This window comes from Spinacia oleracea, chromosome 4 (assembly GCF_020520425.1).
Source record: "Spinacia oleracea cultivar Varoflay chromosome 4, BTI_SOV_V1, whole genome shotgun sequence".
Classification (NCBI taxonomy): domain Eukaryota; kingdom Viridiplantae; phylum Streptophyta; class Magnoliopsida; order Caryophyllales; family Amaranthaceae; genus Spinacia; species Spinacia oleracea.
In genome coordinates, this window is record NC_079490.1 from 18,353,875 (window position 1) to 18,377,441 (window position 23,567).

Here is a 23,567-nt window from a genome sequence, read left to right on the forward strand (position 1 = left end):
CTCCGGATTCTAGGAATCCGAATCTGACTAAGAAAAACAGCCCAGATCCTATTTTCAAAGCCTGGCTCTGGGCGCCGAAATCTTCGGCGCCCAGGCCTGGGCGCTGAAAATACCTGGTACGTGTTTTTTCCTAATTCCTCGTGGATTAGAGTTCTGCGTTCGATCTAGTACTATATGTTGCATATTGATAAAATCAACTCAGATTAGTTTAATAGTTAACGCATGTCCCTTCAATTATTTATGCTGAGCTAGTAAGGATATCCTGCCTCTGGAGTTATCGAAGAGCGAGTACTCCTCTCGGTAGTTACAGTCCCCCGAACCCTCAATCTCTACCCTGCGGGTGTACGTTGAGCGATCCCCACCACCAGGGATCACAAGGGAACCTACGGCCGTCGTGGTCAAACATAACAGCACTTCCTTTATGTCACGATAACCGGGTTTTGTCAGTTTTTCTCATTGTCGTTAAAAACTGAATGGCGACTCCTATATTACTAGTCAATTGGGTGTAAACTCAAAGGAAATCCAATTACACTTGATTTGACAAAAAGAAGCGTCACACCCACGAGGGACGAGGTCACGCATTAGCCTCGTGCTTTTTCGACCCCCTCACACCTCGGGCGACGCCAACCCCTGCTGCTTATGTGCGTGTTTTATTTTCGTTTTTTTGGCTTGTATTTTGGGCAAACTATAAATACTAGCCCTTTTTTTTTTAGTGGACATCTTTCATTCTAGTATTAAACACTTAGTTTATTTTATTAAGCTTAGTTTATTCTCTCTAAATTTGTTCCAAGACTTAGTTTTTATTTTCAATCAAAAATTCAAGCTTTCTTATTTCGTTGTTCTTCAATTAGGTATTGCTTCTTACTTTAATTTATTGTTTGCTTTAATCATGTTTTCAATCATATTAATTGCTTTGTTTATTGGTAATATGTGTGAGTAGTCTAATTTCTAGGGTTTGGGGATCCATGAATAATTATGAAGGGATGATTGAATATTGTTGAATGTTGGTATTGTAATTGATTCGTATTGATTGGTTTATTCTACTATGCGATTAGATTTGCGCAGGTTTAATTGTGATAGTCTAGCAATATCAAGTTAAGATTCGAGAGATGCAATTTGATGTTTAGGCTTGTGTCAATAGGTGGAATTAGGATTAATACGTAGCGAGAGCCCGTTAATTCTAAGTCTATGATTAGTATTGATTCGAGAGAGCATGCTAGTCTAATTAATTACTTTATTGATTATTGTCGATCGTTTATCATCCTGGATTGTTATTTGTTGGTGAACCTATGCCCTAGATTCTTTAATATCTGAATTCTTATTTGTTTAATTATTGTCGTAGCTTTAGTACACAAATCAACCAACTTTCTTGTTCCCAATAGTCTAGATTTCATTCTTAGTAATTGAAAGAACATTGTTTCCCAGTGGATTCGATCCTGACTTCCCTTGCTACCTAGCTAGTGGACTTGGGTTTATTTTTGATAAGGTGATACGACTTTAGCCTGTCAAATTTTGGCGCCGTTGCCGGGGAGACGGTTTTATTTTCTGTTATTGATTGTTTATTCTAGATTATTGTTTGTTACTTCTCAAGGAACTCCCGTTCCTTGAGACCGGATCTCACACTTTTTTGTAGTTTCTTTGTCTATGCCCAGGACCGTAGGTACTAGTAATCTTACTCCATTCGATCCTGAGCCCGAAAGAACCTTTCGTAGACGAAGAACTTTCATTGCACAGTGTGGGAATTACTCTGATTCTGATCATAATATTGGCGATATTTTTCCTTCAGATACAGATTCAGTTTCAGAGGTAGAGATGGGTGACGAAACACCACCACCACCTGAGCCAAGGCTTACAGACTATTCTAAGCCAAGTCTGTCTGTGGTACCCAAGGCAATCATGCCTTCTATTGCAGCTGAGACCTTCAAGATCGAGCCTGCATTGATTAACATGATTGAGAGACGCCAGTTCGGTGGGAAAGTAGGTGAAGATCTGAATCTTCACATTCAGTCCTTCATCCAATACTGCTCTACCATTAAGCAAAAGGGATTGACTCCGGAGCAAACTATGGAGATGCTTTTCCCGTTCTCTCTGAGTGGGAAAGAAAAGTTGTGGATCAATGGGTTGAATCGGGCAGCCATGAAAATCACTAATTGGGAGTCTTTGGCTCTCACATTCAATGTGAAGTATTTCCCACCTGAGAAGACAGCTCGTCTGAGGGGTCAGATAATTTCTATTACTCAACAAGCTAATGAGAGTTTGTTCGAGGTGTGGGAGAGATTCAAGGATTTGCAGAGAGAGTGCCCGCACCATGATTTGAGTGACTGGTTCCTGATTCAGCAGTTTTATAATGGTCTGGGTAATGAGTCTAGACTTATTTTGGATTCAGCTGCTAGTGGGAGATTCATGCAACTTGCTGTGACTAGAGCTATGGAGGTGATTGAGGAGATGGTCATTCATAATGCCCAATATGGGAATCCTAGAGGCCTATCTAACAAGGGTGGTAAGCATGATTTGAATTCCATAGAACAATTTATTTCCCAATTGAGTGTTTACATTATAAGTTTGATAATATACAAGCAGTAAATACTCAATCTGCCCAACCTGTTAGTGTAGCTGCAATGAATACTCAAACTGTCAATCAAGTATACTAATTTCAAGGTTGAATCAATAATAGTGGGCTTCGTAGGTGGATCATTAGAGTAATGAAGCAACCAGGCAAGCAGCGGGAGGCCGGGAGCAGCCCTTAGTTAATTGTACGTACTATTAAAAAAAACTAAATCCCTAACAAATTAAGACGCCGATATTGACTTTATAGGACTAGTACCCGTTTTAAAATGATTTTTATGATTACTATTTACACCAATATTAACACAATATAGAAAAAGTATGTAAAAAGGTGGTGGATATAATAAGGCAAGTTTGTATAATAGATTCATTGAAAAAAAAAGTGGTGAATTTGTTAAAAACTATCTTATAAATTTGGTTTTTTTTTCAAAAAACTACTTTATAAAAAACATGTTGTAATTAACTACCTTATAAAAAAAATGTTGAAATTAACTACCTTATAAAAAAATTATGTTGTAAGACACTATCTTTTCCCAAATTATAAATGTTGAATTAAGATTCTGGGATTGATTTTATCATATGTATCTCATGTGTCATTTAATTACACATTTCGGTAACATGCCACGAGATATGCACCTAGTAAGTCAACCCCAAAATGTTTTATCAATGCTTATAATACAACCAAATGTAATACAACGTATATTTTTTAAAAGGTAGTTAACCACAACATTATTTTTTAAGGTGCTTTTTGGCAAAAATCCAATATTATAAGATAATTTTTGGCAAATTTACCTATAATAAAATGTGGATAAAGTTTGATAGATGAAAGATGTGGGTGAATGTAAGAAAAAAAATGAATAAAGTAAAAGAAAATAGGAGGAAAGTGTGTTGTAGGGATAATAAGGGTAAGATAGTAAATTTTTATGTTCAAAAATAGAATAAAGCAAAGTATAAAGAACCTTATTAAACAGATTAAAACAAAAAATATAAAGATCATTTTAGAAGATAGTTAGTACTTCTGAACTTAAAACTTCAAAGCCTGTGTAAATATCTTACCACCAAGACTTTCAAATTTGCGGAATGACAACGGCTAAATCCAATTAAGAAAACTTGATATCATCCAAATTAGACGTAAAACGAGATTTCTTTACTTTTAAACACAAATAAATTTGTTCAGGTGTTCGGAAATATTTTGAGTAAAAGAATCCGTCTTTCACGTATCCTAAAGTATGTTTCCAATAATTATGTTAATTGATTATGTGAATTTTATATGTTTTCTGGCAATCTAGGTTTATTCCGCATAACGATTAGATTGTTCATAACCTAACAAGTTTGACTCATACTTATACTTTGGTTTTCAAATAAAAGAACAAAAACTATACTAAAATTAAGTTATGTTGATTGATTGTTAATCGATCAATTTATGTACTCTAAGTATATAATCAAGGAGAATATAACTCCTTCATTAATAGAAAAATCCCTAAAAGTTAGTAAAAAAAATTAGAAAATAATACTAACAAACATAGTAAGTGAGATGTAATTTAATTACGTGCAAAAGATTATTGATTCATTATCAATTTACCATATTAATAAAAATTTACCAAATTTGGACTATCCTCTCCTATATATTGGTTTGCTTTTACCATTATATATGATAATCTCATCATAATCTAATAAATTACAAAAATTGAGTATAAATCATACATTTTTACAATAAAATTCATACATTTTTACAGTAAAAATGGTTAGATTTCTTCCATTTTTGTATTATTGTTTCTTCGCTATTACACTGACACTGTCTTTAAGTTGTCAAGCCGCCAACGACAAGTGGGTGACGGATGCCCATGCCACATTTTATGGTGATATGAAAGGAGGCGAGACTATGTGTAAGCTATTCAATCTTATACGAAGAATTTATTTTAACCTAATTAGATTTTGGGCGTGAGAAGCTCATGAATTCACGAGTATTTATCAATTAGAATACTACATTAATTTCAACAAAGGGTTACATAACATTCTTTTTTCCGTTGCTTTTACTTATGTACTACGATATAATTATGTACTACGTATTACTAAATTGTAATGCATCAGTCAAAATTCCATCTAAAAAGTTTTTACTATTTCAGTCTCATATCCGTCTCTATTATCAGTTTAAGACGACATTTGACTATTTAGAAACGAAGTTCATCATCTCTATAAACTACATAAAGTGATTATTTTGTAGTGATGGTTGTGAAAATAATTTGCTAAAACTTATTTTGATTTGATTTTCAGATGGTGCTTGTGGGTATAAAGATCTATATACACAAGGTTACGGCCTTGAAACAGCAGCATTAAGCACAGCGTTATTCAACAATGGATCGGCATGTGGATCATGTTATGAAATACAATGCATAAACTCCAAATGGTGCAAACCCAACAAAAATACTATTAAGATCACTGCCACAAACTTTTGCCCTCCTAACTACACAAAAACAGTCGATATTTGGTGTAATCCTCCTCAAAAACACTTCGATTTATCACTTAAGATGTTCTTAACAATTGCGGAATACAAAGCCGGGATTGTTCCTGTACGATTTCGCCGAGTTCCTTGTGTTAGGAAGGGTGGCTTGAAATTCCTACTACAAGGGAATCAAGGTTGGTACCTTGTACTAGTGTTTAATGTTGGAGGTGTTGGAAATGTTGTTGATGTTAAGATTAAGCCGTCTAATTCCAGAATTTGGATGCAAATGACGCGTAATTGGGGGCAAAATTGGCAATTTACGCGAAATTTGATAGGCCAAAGTTTGTCATTCCAAGTGACAACTAGTGATGGTAAAATGGTGCAGTCCGATAACGTCGTACCGGCTAATTGGCAATTTGGCCAAACATTTGAAGGCAGCAAAAACTTCTAATGAACATAATTAAGTATGAATGATTGTTCTTAATCAAATTAATATTTGGCGTACACATTCAACGGAATGCCATAATATATTGTACGGAGTAAAAGAGATCGGAAGTTCGACCTATAAGATAGATTTTTTTTGGTGGAAATTATAGTATGCAAATTCCAGTTTGGCATCCACGGCGTTTGTATTGTTTTTCATAAGATAGCCATTTCCCCTTTTTAGTTTCTTTCATGGAGCAATAATTACAAAGTTATTGTCTTTTTGATCTCTAATGTAATATCGATGACAAATTCATAAGCATCGAGGTGCACCATACAAGTAGGTATGGGAGTTGGCTTGAAACATATCCAATTTTATCTCTTAATTAGAATCACTGATAATTTGAAACTTCCCTTTGTGTCAATAATACATTCTAAGGCCTTTTGTAACACCAAAAATCTCGGCAAAGTAGAATGAAAGTGTTACGTACACCGGATTTATTATAACACCATTTTCCTTGTTACATTCTTTGTTATAACAATAGAATTGATTTATTGTTTACCGGTACATAATCTATTGTAATGGCCTTTAATTTGGGGTGCAACGTTTCCAACTACCATAGATTTTTTAGGAGTCCTTCTACCAAGATAAACATTGTTAAATATGCTAAAAGAGACAATATAATTTCCTACTTCTAAACTTCGACATAGGCTAACTTATTATATAATCCCAATGCAATTTTTTTCTTGGCGCGATCATCAAGTTTCTACTGGTTATCCGTTAGGTCAGACCATGTACGTGCATTCTTGACCCTTGGTCAAGTGTTAAATAATTTCCCTCTTATCTTTCTTCTTCTTCCACCTCATTTTCCACTAACTTGACACACCTCTCACTCCGACTCTTACTTTTTCTTCTATAATCTTGACTCAAGGTCAATAATTTCTTTCGCCTACTATTTACGTAAATTCCACCTCAAATTATCTTTCCTACACAATTGCTAATTTTAACAACTACTAAAATTTAAATTAAAAATTTTAATTAATATATAAAAATTATGCAAATTATTTTCATACATACAAAAACAGCGAATTGACACCACAAAAAAAATCTTCTTTAAAAAAAAATACCACAAAACAAATATTCTAAGCCAATGAAAGATAAACATGAAAAAAATGAACATGAAAAGAAAATATGCAATGCATCAGACCCAAAGAAAAACGAAACATACATGGAATTAATGAAATAAAGGCTCACTTATTTACTTGACCTTTGGTCAGAAACCTTATGATATATATGTGTGTTTTATATAGAGTTTTACCCCCGTCCCTTAGTACTTTTATGCATCAAATGAGCTCTTAGGAGCCGTTTTTAGTACTAATCTGTGTTATTAAGTGTGCCTTGAGTTTCATGATTAATTGGTGAGAAATTGGTCTTTTTAGACCCGTTTCATGGTGATTTAGGCCACTACATGAACCCGAGGAAGTTCGGGACCATTATCGTCGACTTTCGGGAGCCTTATATGCTTACGGTTGAGTCCCGGGAGTTAGACTCGGTGATATGGGCGAAGGATCATGACTTTTGCAAATCGCCCTTTGAGCTGAGGGCGAAATGAGAAGACCGGGCGAAAACAAAAGGATTTGAAGTCTTCCATACGCGCCCGATCGGGCGGGCTTCGCCCGGTCCGGATCGGGCGGTCATTTTAGGCCTTGCTGTTAGCTTTTCGCAACCGCCCGATCGGGCCGACTATCGAGCAGTTCGCCCGATCGGGCGAAGCGCCGCCCGATCGGGCGACGCCAACCCCTGCTGCTTATGCGCGTGTTTTATTTTCGTTTTTTGGCTTGTATTTTGGGCAAACTATAAATACTAGCCCTTTTTTTTTAGTGGACATCTTTCATTCTAGTATTAAGCACTTAGTTTATTTTATTAAGCTTAGTTTATTCTCTCTAAATTTGTTCCAAGACTTAGTTTTTATTTTCAATCAAAAATTCAAGCTTTCTTATTTCGTTGTTCTTCAATTAGGTATTGCTTCTTACTTTAATTTATTGTTTGCTTTAATCATGTTTTCAATCATATTAATTGCTTTGTTTATTGGTAATATGTGTGAGTAGTTTAATTTCTAGGGTTTGGGGATCCATGATTAATTATGAAGGGATGATTGAATATTGTTGAATGTTGGTATTGTAATTGATTCGTATTGATTGGTTTATTCTACTATGCGATTAGATTTGCGCAGGTTTAATTGTGATAGTCTAGCAATATCAAGTTAAGATTCGAGAGATGCAATTTGATGTTTAGGCTTGTGTCAATAGGTGGAATTAGGATTAATACGTAGCGAGAGCCCGGTAATTCTAAGTCTATGATTAGTATTGATTCGAGAGAGCATGCTAGTCTAATTAATTACTTTATTGATTATTGTTGATTGTTTATCATCCTGGATTGTTATTTGTTGGTGAACCTATGCCCTAGATTCTTTAATATCTGAATTGTTATTTGTTTAATTATTGTCGTAGCTTTAGTACACAAATCAACCAACTTTCTTGTTCCCAATAGTCTAGATTTCATTCTTAGTAATAGAAAGAATATTTTTTCCCTGTGAATTCGATCCTGACTTCCCTTGCTACCTAGCTAGTGGACTTAGGTTTATTTTTGATAAGGTGATATGACTTTAGCCTGTCAAATTTTGGCGCCGTTGCCGGGGAGACGGTTTTATTTTCTGTTATTGATTGTTTATTCTAGATTATTGTTTCTTACTTCTCAAGGAACTCCCGTTCCTTGAAACCGGATCTCACACTTTTTTGTAGTTTCTTTGTCTATGCCCAGGACCGTAGGTACTAGTAATCTTACTCCATTCGATCCTGAGCCCGAAAGAACCTTATAAAAAACAATGTTGAAATTAACTACCTTATAAAAAAATTATGTTGTAAGACACTATCTTTTCCCAAATTATAAATGTTGAATTAAGATTCTGGGATTGATTTTATCATATGTATCTCATGTGTCATTTAATTACACATTTCGGTGACATGCCACGAGATATGCACCTAGTAAGTCAACCCCAAAATGTTTTATCAATGCTTATAATCCAACCAAATGTAATACAACGTAAATTTTTTTAAAAGGTAGTTAACTACAACATTATTTTTTAAGGTGCTTTTTGGCAAAAATCCAATATTATAAGGTAATTTTTGGCAAATTTACCTATAATAAAATGTGGATAAAGTTTGATAGATTAAAGATGTGGGTGAATGTAAGAAAAAAAAATGAATAAAGTAAAAGGAAATAGGTGGAAAGTGTGTTGTAGGGATAATAAGGGTAAGATAGTAAATTTTTATGTTCAAAAATAGAATAAAACAAAGTATAAAGAACCTTATTAAACAGATTAAAACAAAAAATATAAAGATCATTTTAGAAGATAGTTAGTACTTCTGAACTTAAAACTTCAAAGCCTGTGTAAATATCTTACCACCAAGACTTTCACATTTGCGGAATGACAACAGCTAAATCCAATTAAGAAAACTTGATATCATCCAAATTAGACGTAAAACGAGATTTCTTTACTTTTAAAACACAAATAAATTTGTTCAGATATTCGGTAATATTTTGAGTAAAAGAATACGTCTTTCACGTATCATAAAGTATGTTTCCAATAATTATGTTAATTGATTATGTGAATTTTACATGTTTTCTGGCAATCTAGGTTTATTCCGCATAACGATTAGATTGTTCATAACCTAACAAGTTTGACTCATACTTATACTTTGGTTTTCAAATAAAAGAACAAAAACTATACTAAAATTAAGTTATGTTGATTGATTGTTAATCGATCAATTTATGTACTCTAAGTCTATAATCAAAGATAATATAACTCCTTCATTAATAGAAAAATCCCTAAAAGTTAGTAAAAAAAATTAGAAAATAATACTAACAAACATAGTAAGTGAGATGTAATTTAATTACGTTCAAAAGATTATTGATTCATTATCAATTTACCATATTACTAAAAATTTACCAAATTTGGACTATCCTCTCCTATATATTGGTTTGCTTTTACCATTATATATGATAATCTCATCATAATCTAATTAATTACAAAAATTGAGTATAAATCATACATTTTTACAGTAAAATTCATACATTTTTACAGTAAAAATGGTTAGATTTCTTCCATTTTTGTATTATTGTTTCTTCGCTATTACACTGACACTGTCTTTAAGTTGTCAAGCCGCCAACGACAAGTGGGTGACGGATGCCCATGCCACATTTTATGGTGATATGAAAGGAGGCGAGACTATGTGTAAGCTATTCAATCTTATACGAAGAATTTATTTTAAACTAATTAGATTTTGGGCGTGAGAAGCTCATGAATTCACGAGTATTTATCAACTAGAATAACTACATTAATTTCAACAAAGGGTTACATAACATTCTTTTTTCCGTTGCTTTTAAACAAATCACTAAAGCGTTTCTAAAACTCTAGAAGCACGATATAATTATGTACTACGTATTACTAAATTGTAATACATCTGTTAAAATTCCATCTCAAAAGTTTTTACTATTTCAGTCTCATATCCGTCTCTATCATCAGTTTAAGACGACATTTGACTATTTAGAAACGAAGTTCATCATCTCTATAAACTACATAAAGTGATTATTTTGTAGTGATGGTTGTGAAAATAATTTGCTAAAACTTATTTTGATTTGATTTTCAGATGGTGCTTGTGGGTATAAAGATCTATATACACAAGGTTACGGCCTTGAAACAGCAGCATTAAGCACAGCGTTATTCAACAATGGATCGGCATGTGGATCATGTTATGAAATACAATGCATAAACTCCAAATGGTGCAAACCCAACAAAAATACTATTAAGATCACTGCCACAAACTTTTGCCCTCCTAACTACACAAAAACAGTTGATATTTGGTGTAATCCTCCTCAAAAACACTTCGATTTATCACTTAAGATGTTCTTAACAATTGCGGAATACAAAGCCGGGATTGTTCCTGTACGATTTCGCCGAGTTCCTTGTGTTAGGAAGGGTGGCTTGAAATTCCTACTACAAGGGAATCAAGGTTGGTACCTTGTACTAGTGTTTAATGTTGGAGGTGTTGGAAATGTTGTTGATGTTAAGATTAAGCCGTCTAATTCCAAAATTTGGATGCAAATGACGCGTAATTGGGGGCAAAATTGGCAATTTACGCGAAATTTGATAGGCCAAAGTTTGTCATTCCAAGTGACAACTAGTGATGGTAAAATGGTGCAGTCCGATAACGTCGTACCGGCTAATTGGCAATTTGGCCAAACATTTGAAGGCAGCAAAAACTTCTAATGAACATAATTAAGAATGAATGATTGTTCTTAATCAAATTAATATTTGGCGTACACATTCAACGGAATGCCATAATATATTATACGGAGTAAAAGAGATCGGAAGTTCGACCTATAAGATAGATTTTTTTTGGTGGAAATTATAGTATGCAAATTCCAGTTTGGCATCCACGGCGTTTGTATTGTTTTTCATAAGATAGCCATTTCCCCTTTTTAGTTTCTTTCATGGAGCAATAATTACAAAGTTATTGTCTTTTTTATCTCTAATGTAATATCGATGACAAATTCATAAGCATCGAGGTGCACCATACAAGTAGGTATGGGAGTTGGCTTGAAACATATCCAATTTTATCTCTTAATTAGAATCACTGATAATTTGAAACTTCCTTTTGTGTCAATATTACATTCTAAGGCCTTTTGTAACACCAAAAATCTTGGCAAAGTAGATTGAAAGTGTTACGTACACCGGATTTATTATAACACCATTTTCCTTGTTACATTCTATGTTATAACAATAGAATTGATTTATTGTTTACCGGTACATAATCTATTGTAATGGCCTTTAATTTGGGGTGCAACGTTTCCAACTACCATAGATTTTTTTAGGAGTCCTTCTACCAAGATAAACATTGTTAAATATGCTAAAAGATACAATATAATTTCCTACTTCTAAACTTCGACATAGGCTAACTTATTATATAATCCCGATGCAATTTTTTTCTTGGCGCGATGATCAAGTTTCTACTAGTTATCCGTTAGGTCAGACCATGTACGTGCATTCTTGACCCTTGGTCAAGTGTTAAATAATTTCCCTCTTATCTTTCTTCTTCTTCCACCTCATTTTCCACTAACTTGACACACCTCTCACTCCGACTCTTACTTTTTCTTCTATAATCTTGACTCAAGGTCAATAATTTCTTTCGCCTACTTTTTACGTAAATTCCACCTCAAATTATCTTTCCTACACAATTGCTAATTTTAACAACTACTAAAATTGAAATTAAAAATTATAATTAATATATAAAAATTATGCAAATTATTTTCATACATACAAAAACAGCGAATTGACACCACAAAAAAAATCTTCTTTAAAAAAAAATACCACAAAACAAATATTCTAAGCCAATGAAAGATAAACATGAAATAAATGAACATGAAATAAAAATATGCAATGCATCAGACCCAAAGAAAAAACGAAACATACATGGAATTAAAGAAATAAAGGCTCACTTATTTACTTGACCTTTGGTCAGAAACCTTATGATATATATGTGTGTTTTATATAGAGTTTTACCCCCGTCCCTTAGTACTTTTATGCATCAAATGAGCTCTTATGAGCCGTTTTTAGTACTAATCTGTGTTATTAAGTGTGCCTTGAGTTTCAGGATTAATTTGTGAGAAATTGGTCTTTTTAGACCCGTTTCATGGTGATTTAGGCCACTACATGAGCCCGAGGAAGTTCGGGACCATTATCGTCGACTTTCGGGAGCCTTATATGCTTACAGTTGAGCCCCGGGAGTTAGACTCGGTGATATGGGAGAAGGATCATGACTTTTGCAAATCGCCCTTTGAGCTGAGGGCGAAATGAGAAGACCGGGCGAAAACAAAAGGATTTGAAGTCTTCCATACGCGCCCGATCGGGAGGGCTTCGCCCGGTCCGGATCGGGCGGTCATTTTAGGCCTTGTTGTGAGCTTTTCGCAGCCGCCAGATCGGGCCGACTATCGAGAAGTTCACCCGATCGGGCGAAGCGCCGCCCGATCGGGCGACGCCAACCCCTGCTGCTTATGCGCGTGTTTTATTTTCGTTTTTTGGCTTGTATTTTGGGCAAACTATAAATACTAGCCCTTTTATTTTTAGTGGACATCTTTCATTCTAGTATTAAGCACTTAGTTTATTTTATTAAGCTTAGTTTATTCTCTCTAAATTTGTTCCAAGACTTAGTTTTTATTTTCAATCAAAAATTCAAGCTTTCTTATTTCGTTGTTCTTCAATTAGGTATTGCTTCTTACTTTAATTTATTGTTTGCTTTAATCATGTTTTCAATCATATTAATTGCTTTGTTTATTGGTAATATGTTTGAGTAGTCTAATTTCTAGGGTTTGGGGATCCATGAATAATTATGAAGGGATGATTGAATATTGTTGAATGTTGGTATTGTAATTGATTCGTATTGATTGGTTTATTCTACTATGCGATTAGATTTGCGCAGGTTTAATTGTGATAGTCTAGCAATATCAAGTTAAGATTCGAGAGATGCAATTTGATGTTTAGGCTTGTGTCAATAGGTGGAATTAGGATTAATACGTAGCGAGAGCCCGGTAATTCTAAGTCTATGATTAGTATTGATTCGAGAGAGCATGCTAGTCTAATTAATTACTTTATTGATTATTGTTGATTGTTTATCATCCTGGATTGTTATTTGTTGGTGAACCTATGCCCTAGATTCTTTAATAACTGAATTGTTATTTGTTTAATTATTGTCGTAGCTTTAGTACACAAATCAACCAACTTTCTTGTTCCCAATAGTCTAGATTTCATTCTTAGTAATAGAAAGAACATTGTTTCCCTATGGATTCGATCCTGACTTCCCTTGCTACCTAGCTAGTGGATTTGGGTTTATTTTTGATAAGGTGATACGACTTTAGCCTGTCAAATTTTGGCGCCGTTGCCAGGGAGACGGTTTTATTTTCTGTTATTGATTGTTTATTCTAGATTATTGTTTCTTACTTCTCAAGGAACTTCCGTTGGAGTTCCTTGAGACCGGATCTCACACTTTTTTGTAGTTTCTTTGTCTATGCCCAGGACCGTAGGTACTAGTAATCTTACTCCATTCGATCCTGAGCCCGAAAGAACCTTTCGTAGACGAAGAACTTTCATTGCACAGTGTGGGAATTACTCTGATTCTGATCATAATATTGGCGATCTTTTTCCTTCAGATACAAATTCAGTTTCAGAGGTAGAGATGGGTGACGAAACACCACACCACCTGAGCCAAGGCTTACAGACTATTCTAAGCCAAGTCTGTCGGTGCTACCCAAGGCAATCATGCCTTCTATTGCAGCTGAGACCTTCAAGATCGAGCCTGCATTGATTAACATGATTGAGAGACGCCAGTTCGGTGGGGAAGTAGGTGAAGATCTGAATCTTCACATTCAGTCCTTCATCCAATACTGCTCTACCATTAAGCAAAAGGGATTGACTCCGGAGCAAACTATGGAGATGCTTTTCCCGTTCTCTCTGAGTGGGAAAGAAAAGTTGTGGATCAATGGATTGAATCGGGCAGCCATGAAAATCACTAATTGGGAGTCTTTGGCTCTCACATTCTATGTGAAGTATTTCCCACCTGAGAAGACAGCTTGTCTGAGGGGTCAGATAATTTCTATTACTCAACAAGCTAATGAGAGTTTGTTCGAGGTGTGAGAGAGATTCAAGGATTTGCAGAGAGAGTGCCCGCACCATGATTTGAGTGACTGGTTCCTGATTCAGCAGTTTTATAATGGTCTGGGTAATGAGTCTAGACTTATTTTGGATTCAGCTGCTAGTGGGAGATTCATGCAACTTGCTGTGACTAGAGCTATGGAGGTGATTGAGGAGATGGCCATTCATAATACCCAGTATGGGAATCCAAGAGGCCTATCTAACAAGGGTGGTAAGCATGATTTGAATTCCATAGAACAATTAACTTCCCAATTGACTGTTTACATTATAAGTTTGATAATATGCAAGCAGCAAATACTCAATCTGCCCAACCTGTTAGTGTAGCTGCAATGAATGCTCAAACTGTCAATCAAGTATACTAATTTCAAGGTTGAATCAATAATAGTGGGCTTCTTAGGTGGATCATTAGAGTAATGAAGCAACCAGGCAAGCAGCGGGAGGCCGGGAGCAGCCCTTAGTTAATTGTACGTACTATTAAAAAAAACTAAACCCCCAACAAATTAAGACGCCGATATTGACTTTATAGGACTAGTACCCGTTTTAAAATGATTTTTATGATTACTATTTACACCAATATTAACACAATATAGAAAAAGTATGTAAAAAGGTGGTGGATATAATAAGGCAAGTTTTTATAATAGATTCATTGAAAAAAAAAAAAGTGGTGAATTTGTTAAAAACTATCTTATAAATTTGGTTTTTTTTTTGCAAAAAACTACTTTATAAAAAACATGTTGTAATTAACTACCTTATAAAAAAAATGTTGAAATTAACTACCTTATAAAAAAATTATGTTGTAAGACACTATCTTTTCCCAAATTATAAATGTTGAATTAAGATTCTGGGATTGATTTTATCATATGTATCTCATGTGTCATTTAATTACACATTTCGGTGACATGCCACGAGATATGCACCTTGTAAGTCAACCCCAAAATGTTTTATCAATGCTTATAATCCAACCAAATGTAATACAACGTAAATTTTTTTAAAGGTAGTTAACTACAACATTATTTTTTAAGGTGCTTTTTGGCAAAAATCCAATATTATAAGGTAATTTTTGGCAAATTTACCTATAATAAAATGTGGATAAAGTTTGATAGATGAAAGATGTGGGTGAATGTAAGAAAAAAAAATGAATAAAGTAAAAGAAAATAGGTGGAAAGTGTGTTGTAGGGATAATAAGGGTAAGATAGTAAATTTTTATGTTCAAAAATAGAATAAAGCAAAGTATAAAGAACCTTATCAAACAGATTAAAACAAAAAATATAAAGATCATTTTAGAAGATAGTTAGTACTTCTGAACTTAAAACTTCAAAGCCTGTGTAAATATCTTACCACCAAGACTTTCAAATTTGCGGAATGACAACGCCTAAATCCAATTAAGAAAACTTGATATCATCCAAATTAGACGTAAAACGAGATTTCTTTACTTTTAAAACACAAATAAATTTGTTCAGATGTTCGGATATATTTTGAGTAAAAGAATCCGTCTTTCACGTATCATAAAGTATGTTTCCAATAATTATGTTAATTGATTATGTGAATTTTACATGTTTTCTGGCAATCTAGGTTTATTCCGCATAACGATTAGATTGTTCATAACCTAACAAGTTTGACTCATACTTATACTTTGGTTTTCAAATAAAAGAACAAAAACTGTACTAAAATTAAGTTATGTTGATTGATTGTTAATCGATCAATTTATGTACTCTAAGTCTATAATCAAGGAGAATATAACTCCTTCATTAATAGAAAAATCCCTAAAAGTTAGGAAAAAAAATTAGAAAATAATACTAACAAACATAGTAAGTGAGATGTAATTTAATTACGTGCAAAAGATTATTGATTCATTATCAATTTACCATATTACTAAAAATTTACCAAATTTGGACTATCCTCTCCTATATATTGGTTTGCTTTTACCATTATATATGATAATCTCATCATAATCTAATTAATTACAAAAATTGAGTATAAATCATACATTTTTACAGTAAAATTCATACATTTTTACAGTAAAAATGGTTAGATTTCTTCCATTTTTGTATTATTGTTTCTTCGCTATTACACTGACACTGTCTTTAAGTTGTCAAGCCGCCAACGACAAGTGGGTGACGGATGCCCATGCCACATTTTATGGTGATATGAAAGGAGGCGAGACTATGTGTAAGCTATTCAATCTTATACGAAGAATTTATTTTAACCTAATTATATTTTGGGCGTGAGAAGCTCATGAATTCACGAGTATTTATCAACTAGAATAACTACATTAATTTCAACAAAGGCTTACATAACATTCTTTTTTCCGTTGCTTTTAAACAAATCACTAAAGCGTTTCTAAAACTCTAGAACCACGATATAATTATGTACTACGTATTACTAAATTGTAATGCATCAGTCAAAATTCCATCTCAAAAGTTTTTACTATTTCAGTCTCATATCCGTCTCTATCATCAGTTTAAGACGACATTTGACTATTTAGAAACGAAGTTCATCATCTCTATAAACTACATAAAGTGATTATTTTGTAGTGATGGTTGTGAAAATAATTTGCTAAAACTTATTTTGATTTGATTTTCAGATGGTGCTTGTGGGTATAAAGATCTATATACACAAGGTTACGGCCTTGAAACAGCAGCATTAAGCACAGCGTTATTCAACAATGGATCGGCATGTGGATCATGTTATGAAATACAATGCATAAACTCCAAATGGTGCAAACCAAACAAAAATACTATTAAGATCACTGCCACAAACTTTTGCCCTCCTAACTACACAAAAACAGTCGATATTTGGTGTAATCCTCCTCAAAAACACTTCGATTTATCACTTAAGATGTTCTTAACAATTGCGGAATACAAAGCCGGGATTGTTCCTGTACGATTTCGCCGAGTTCCTTGTGATAGGAAGGGTGGCTTGAAATTCCTACTACAAGGGAATCAAGGTTGGTACCTTGTACTAGTGTTTAATGTTGGAGGTGTTGGAAATGTTGTTGATGTTAAGATTAAGCCGTCTAATTCCAAAATTTGGATGCAAATGACGCGTAATTGGGGGCAAAATTGGCAATTTACGCGAAATTTGATAGGCCAAAGTTTGTCATTCCAAGTGACAACTAGTGATGGTAAAATGGTGCAGTCCGATAACGTCGTACCGGCTAATTGGCAATTTGGCCAAACATTTGAAGGCAGCAAAAACTTCTAATAAACATAATTAAGTATGAATGATTGTTCTTAATCAAATTAATATTTGGCGTACACATTCAACGGAATGCCATAATATATTGTACGGAGTAAAAGAGATCGGAAGTTCGACCTATAAGATAGTTTTTTTTTGGTGGAAATTATAGTATGTAAATTCCAGTTTGGCATCCACGGGGTTTGTATTGTTTTTCATAAGATAGCCATTTCCCCTTTTTAGTTTCTTTCATGGAGCAATAATTACAAAGTTATTGTCTTTTTGATCTCTAATGTAATATCGATGACAAATTCATAAGCATCGAGGTGCACCATACAAGTAGGTATGGGAGTTGGCTTGAAACATATCCAATTTTATCTCTTAATTAGAATCACTGATAATTTGAAACTTCCCTTTTTGTCAATATTACATTCTAAGGCCTTTTGTAACACCAAAAATCTCGACAAAGTAGATTGAAAGTGTTACGTACACCGAATTTATTATAACACCATTTTCCTTGTTACATTCTATGTTATAACAATAGAATTGATTTATTGTTTACCGGTACATAATCTATTGTAATGGCCTTTAATTTGGGGTGCAACGTTTCCAACTACCATAGATTTTTTAGGAGTCCTTCTACCAAGATAAACATTGTTAAATATGCTAAAAGAGACAATATAATTTCCTACTTCTAAACTTCGACATAGGCTAACTTATTATATAATCCCGATGCAATTTTTTTTCTTGGCGCGATGATCAAGTTTCTACTAGTTATCCGTTAGGTCAGACCATGTACGTGCATTCTTGACCCTTGGTCAAGTGTTAAATAATTTCCCTCTTATCTTTCTTCTTCTTCCACCTCATTTTCCACTAACTTGACACACCTCTCACTCCGACTCTTACTTTTTCTTCTATAATCTTGACTCAAGGTCAATAATTTCTTTCGCCTACTATTTACGTAAATTCCACCTCAAATTATCTTTCCTACACAATTGCTAATTTTAACAACTACTAAAATTTAAATTAAAAATTTTAATTAATATATAAAAATTATGCAAATTATTTTCATACATACAAAAACAGCGAATTGACACCACAAAAAAAATCTTCTTTAAAAAAGAATACCACAAAACAAATATTCTAAGCCAATGAAAGATAAACATGAAAAAAAATGAACATGAAAAGAAAATATGCAATGCATCAGACACAAAGAAAAATGAAACATGCATGGAATTAAAGAAATACAGGCTCACTTATTTACTTGACTTTTGGTAAGAAACCTTATGATATATATGTGTGTTTTATATAGATTTTATCCCCGTCCCTTAGTACTTTTATGCATCAAATGAGCTCTTAGGAGCCGTTTTTAGTACTAATCTGTGTTATTGAGTGTGCCTTAAGTTTCAGGATTAATTGGTGAGAAATTGGTCTTTTTAGACCCGTTTCATGGTGATTTAGGCCACTACATGAGCCCGAGGAAGTTCGGGACCATTATCGTCGACTTTCGGGAGCCTTAGATGCTTACGGTTGAGCCCTGGGAGTTAGACTTCGGTGATATGGGCGAAGGATCATGACTTTTGCAAATCGCCCTTTGAGTTGAGGGCGAAATGAGAAGACCGGGCGAAAACAAAAGGATTTGAAGTCTTCCATACGCGCCCGATCAGGCGGGCTTCGCCCGGTCCGGATCGCGCGGTCATTTTAGGCCTTGCTTTGAGCTTTTCGCAACCGCCCGATAGGGCGAAATTCGGCCCGATCGGGCCGACTATCGAGCAGTTCGCCCGATTGGGCGACGCCAACCCCTGCTGCTTATGCGCGTGTTTTCTTTCCGTTTTTTGGCTTGTATTTTGGGCAAACTATAAATACCTGGCCTTTTATTTTTAGTCGACATCTTTCATTCTAGTATTAAGCACTTGGTTTATTTTATTAAGCTTAGTTTATTCTCTCTAAATTTGTTCCAAGACTTAGTTTTTATTTTCAATCAAAAATTCAAGCTTTCTTATTTTGTTGTCCTTCAATTAGGTATTGCTTCTTACTTTAATTTATTGTTTGCTTTAATCATGTTTTCAATCATATTAATTGCTTTGTTTATTGGTAATATGTGTGAGTAGTCTAATTTCTAGGGTTTGGGGATCCATGAATAATTATGAAGGGATGATTGAATATTGTTGAATGTTGGTATTGTAATTGATTCGTATTGATTGGTTTATTCTACTATGCGATTAGATTTACGTAGGTTTAATTGTGATAGTCTAGCAATATCAAGTTAAGATTCGAGAGATGCAATTTGATGTTTAGGCTTGTGTCAATTGGTGGAATTAGGATTAATACGTAGCGAGAGCCCGTTAATTCTAAGTCTATGATTAGTATCGATTCGAGAGAGCATGCTAGTCTAATTAATTACTTTATTGATTATTGTCGATTGTTTATCATCCTGGATTGTTATTTGTTGGTGAACTTATGCCCTAGATTCTTTAATATCTGAATTCTTATTTGTTTAATTATTGTCGTAGCTTTAGTACACAAATCAACCAACTTTCTTGTTCCCAGTAGTCTAGATTTCATTCTTAGTAATAGAAAGAACACTGTTTCCCTGTGGATTCGATCCTGACTTCCCTTGCTACCTAGCTAGTGGACTTAGGTTTATTTTTGATAAGGTGATATGACTTTAGCCTGTCAAATTTTGGCGCCGTTGCCGGGGAGACGGTTTTATTTTCTGTTATTGATTGTTTATTCTAGATTATTGTTTGTTACTTCTCAAGGAACTCTCGTTCCTTGAGACCGGATCTCACACTTTTTTGTAGTTTCTTTGTCTATGCCCAGGACCGTAGGTACTAGTAATCTTACTCCATTCGATCCTGAGCCCGAAAGAACCTTTCTTAGACGAAGAACTTTTATTGCACAGTGTCGGAATTACTCTGATTCTGATCATAATATTGGCGATCTTTTTCCTTCAGTCGATACAGATTCAGTTTCAGAGGTAGAGATGGGTGATGAAACACCACCACCACCTGAGCCAAGGCTTACACACTATTCTAAGTCAAGTCTGTCTGTGCTACCCAAGGCAATCATGCCTTCTATTGCAGCTGAGACCTTCAAGATCGAGCCTGCATTGATTAACATGATTGAGAGACGCCAGTTCGGCGGGGAAGTAGGTGAAGATCTGAATCTTCACATTCAGTCCTTCATCCAATACTGCTCTACCATTAAGCAAAAGGGATTAACTCCGGAGCAAACTATGGAGATGCTTTTCTCGTTCTCTCTGAGTGGGAAAGAAAAGTTGTGGATCAATGGGTTGAATCGGGCAGCCATGAAAATCACTAATTGGGAGTCTTTGGATCTCACATTCTATGTGAAATATTTCCCACCTGAGATGACAGCTCGTCTAAGGGGTCAGATAATTTCTATTACTCAACAAGCTAATGAGAGTTTGTTCGAGGTCTGGGAGAGATTCAAGGATTTGCAGAGAGAGTGCCCGCACCATGATTTGAGTGACTGGTTCCTGATTCAGCAGTTTTATAATGGTCTGGGTAATGAGTCTAGACTTATTTTGGATTCAGCTGCTAGTGGGAGATTCATGCAACTTGCTGTGACTAGAGCTATGGAGGTGATTGAGGAGATGTCCATTCATAATGCCCAGTATGGGAATCCTAGAGGCCTATCTAACAAGGGTGGTAAGCATGATTTGAATTCCATAGAACAATTAACTTCCCAATTGACTGTTTACATTATAAGTTTAATAATATGCAAGCACCAAATACTCAATCTGCCCAACCTGTTAGTGTAGCTGCAATGAATGCTCAAACTGTCAATCAAGTATACTAATTTCAAGGTTGAATCAATAATAGTGGGCTTCGTAGGTGGATCATTAGAGTAATGAAGGAACCAGGCAAGCAGCGGGAGGCCGGGAGCAGCCCTTAGTTAATTGTACGTACTATTAAAAAAACTAAACCCCCAACAAATTAAGACGCCGATATTGACTTTATAGGACTAGTACCCGTTTTAAAATGACTTAGTTTTTATTTTCAATCAAAAATTCAAGCTTTCTTATTTCGTTGTCCTTCAATTAGGTATTGCTTCTTACTTTAATTTATTGTTTGCTTTAATCATGTTTTCAATCATATTAATTGCTTTGTTTATTGGTAATATGTGTGAGTAGTCTAATTTCTAGGGTTTGGGGATCCATGAATAATTATGAAGGGATGATTGAATATTGTTGAATGTTGGTATTGTAATTGATTCGTATTGATTGGTTTATTCTACTATGCGATAAGATTTGCGTAGGTTTAATTGTGATAGTCTACAAATATCAAGTTAAGATTCGAGAGATGCAATTTGATGTTTAGGCTTGTGTCAATAGGTGGAATTATGATTAATACGTAGCGAGAGCCCGTTAATTCTAAGTCTATGATTAGTATCGATTAGAGAGAGCATGCTAGTTTAATTAATTACTTCATTGATTATTGTCGATTGTTTATCATCCTGGATTGTTATTTGTTGGTGAACCTATGCCCTAGATTCTTTAATATCTGAATTCTTATTTGTTTAATTATTGTCGTAGCTTTAGTACACAAATCAACCAACTTTCTTGTTCCCAGTAATCTAGATTTCATTCTTAGTAATAGAAAGAACATTGTTTCCCTGTGGATTCGATCCTGACTTCCCTTGCTACCTAGCTAGTGGACTTAGGTTTATTTTTGATAAGTTGATATGACTTTAGCCTGTCAAATTTTGGCGCCGGTACCGGGGAGACGGTTTTATTTTCTGTTATTGATTGTTTATTCAAGATTATTGTTTGTTACTTCTCAAGGAACTCCCGTTCCTTGAGACCGGATCTCACACTTTTTTGTAGTTTCTTTGTCTATGCCCAGGACCGTAGGTACTAGTAATCTTACTCCATTCGATCCTGAGCCCGAAAGAATCTTTCGTAGACGAAGAACTTTCATTGCACAGTGTGGGAATTACTCTGATTCTGGTCATAATATTGGCGATCTTTTTCCTTCAGATACAGATTCAGTTTCAGAGGTAGAGATGGGTGACGAAACACCACCACCACCTGAGCCAAGGCTTACAGACTATTCTACGCCAAGTCTGTCTGTGCTACCCAAGGCAATCATGCCTTCTATTGCAGCTGAGACCTTCAAGATCGAGCCTGCATTGATTAACATGATTGAGAGACGCCAGTTCGGTGGGGAAGTAGGTGAAGATCCGAATCTTCACATTCAGTCCTTCATCAAATACTTCTCTACCATTAAGCAAAAGGGATTGACTCCGGAGCAAACTATGGAGATGCTTTTCCCGTTCTCTTTGAGTGGGAAAGAAAAGTTGTGGATCAATGGGTTGAATCGGGCAGCCATGAAAATCACTAATTGGGAGTCTTTGGCTCTCACATTCTATGTGAAGTATTTCCCACCGGAGAAGACAGCTCGTCTGAGGGGTCAGATAATTTCTATTACTCAACAAGCTAATGAGAGTTTGTTCGAGGTGTGAGAGAGATTCAAGGATTTGCAGAGAGAGTGCCCGCACCATGATTTGAGTGACTGGTTCCTGATTCAGCAGTTTTATAATGGTCTGGGTAATGAGTCTAGACTTATTTTGGATTCAGCTGCTAGTGGGAGATTCATGCAACTTGTTGTGACTAGAGCTATGGAGGTGATTGAGGAGATGGCCATTCATAATGCCCAGTATGGGAATCCTAGAGGCCTATCTAACAAGGGTGGTAAGCATGATTTGAATTCCATAGAAGAATTAACTTCCCAATTGACTGTTTACATTATAAGTTTGATAATATGCAAGCAGCAAATACTCAATCTGCCCAACCTGTTAGTGTAGCTGCAATGAATGCTCAAACTGTCAATGTCTGTGATAGTTGTGGGATGTCTGGTCATTATGCACAGGAATGTAGGAACTCTATTGAACAATGCAATGCATTCCAGGCCTACAAACAAAATAACCCATTCTCCAACTCTTACAATGAGGGGCATAAAAACAATCCCCTACTATCTTACAGGAGTAATAATATCCAGAACCCCCATCAAGTTCAACATCTACCACCACAACAATCATACCAACCCCCACCCCAACAATCATACCTACCACAGAGCAACTACAACCATCAGTCATGTGGACCACCTGTGTTCCCTAGACAACGCACATCACCTCCACCACCACAACCTCAACCCACACAATCT

The 23,567-nt window shown here is 35.0% G+C and overlaps 3 protein-coding genes and 4 pseudogenes across 3 annotated transcripts; 3 read left to right on the top strand and 4 right to left on the bottom strand.

Annotated features, from left to right (window-relative positions):
* Positions 1-2,215: 2,215 nt before the first annotated feature.
* On the bottom strand, positions 2,216-2,315 carry LOC130460283 (uncharacterized; annotated as a pseudogene).
* A 1,899-nt stretch (positions 2,316-4,214) lies between these two features.
* Positions 4,215-5,952, top strand: LOC130459526 (expansin-A23-like). Its single transcript, XM_056826967.1, has 2 exons — positions 4,215-4,451; positions 4,840-5,952. The coding sequence occupies exons 1-2, from the start codon at positions 4,307-4,309 to the stop codon at positions 5,457-5,459; spliced, it is 765 nt and encodes a 254-aa protein (XP_056682945.1). The 5' UTR covers positions 4,215-4,306; the 3' UTR covers positions 5,460-5,952.
* Positions 5,953-9,465: 3,513 nt separating this feature from the next.
* On the top strand, positions 9,466-11,145 carry LOC110798820 (expansin-A23-like). Its single transcript, XM_022004022.2, has 2 exons — positions 9,466-9,726; positions 10,142-11,145. The coding sequence occupies exons 1-2, from the start codon at positions 9,582-9,584 to the stop codon at positions 10,759-10,761; spliced, it is 765 nt and encodes a 254-aa protein (XP_021859714.2). The 5' UTR covers positions 9,466-9,581; the 3' UTR covers positions 10,762-11,145.
* A 2,980-nt stretch (positions 11,146-14,125) lies between these two features.
* Positions 14,126-14,225, bottom strand: LOC130460328 (uncharacterized; annotated as a pseudogene).
* Positions 14,226-16,118: 1,893 nt separating this feature from the next.
* LOC110798819 (expansin-A23-like) lies at positions 16,119-17,788 on the top strand. The gene is made up of 2 exons (XM_056826966.1): positions 16,119-16,368; positions 16,784-17,788. The coding sequence occupies exons 1-2, from the start codon at positions 16,224-16,226 to the stop codon at positions 17,401-17,403; spliced, it is 765 nt and encodes a 254-aa protein (XP_056682944.1). The 5' UTR covers positions 16,119-16,223; the 3' UTR covers positions 17,404-17,788.
* A 2,977-nt stretch (positions 17,789-20,765) lies between these two features.
* LOC130460312 (uncharacterized) lies at positions 20,766-20,865 on the bottom strand (annotated as a pseudogene).
* Positions 20,866-22,810: 1,945 nt separating this feature from the next.
* LOC130460329 (uncharacterized) lies at positions 22,811-22,910 on the bottom strand (annotated as a pseudogene).
* Between the last annotated feature and the right edge of the window lie 657 nt (positions 22,911-23,567).

What these genes read in the sequence shown, in the direction of transcription:
- LOC130459526 (XM_056826967.1), top strand. Translation starts at nt 4,307, where the DNA reads ATGGTTAGATTTCTTCCATTTTTGTATTATTGTTTCTTCGCTATTACA. An exon ending in GAAAGGAGGCGAGACTATGT is followed by an intron (nt 4,452 to 4,839) that starts GTAAGCTATTCA and finishes TTTGATTTTCAG; the next exon opens with ATGGTGCTTGTGGGTATAAA.
- LOC110798820 (XM_022004022.2), top strand. Translation starts at nt 9,582, where the DNA reads ATGGTTAGATTTCTTCCATTTTTGTATTATTGTTTCTTCGCTATTACA. An exon ending in GAAAGGAGGCGAGACTATGT is followed by an intron (nt 9,727 to 10,141) that starts GTAAGCTATTCA and finishes TTTGATTTTCAG; the next exon opens with ATGGTGCTTGTGGGTATAAA.
- LOC110798819 (XM_056826966.1), top strand. Translation starts at nt 16,224, where the DNA reads ATGGTTAGATTTCTTCCATTTTTGTATTATTGTTTCTTCGCTATTACA. An exon ending in GAAAGGAGGCGAGACTATGT is followed by an intron (nt 16,369 to 16,783) that starts GTAAGCTATTCA and finishes TTTGATTTTCAG; the next exon opens with ATGGTGCTTGTGGGTATAAA.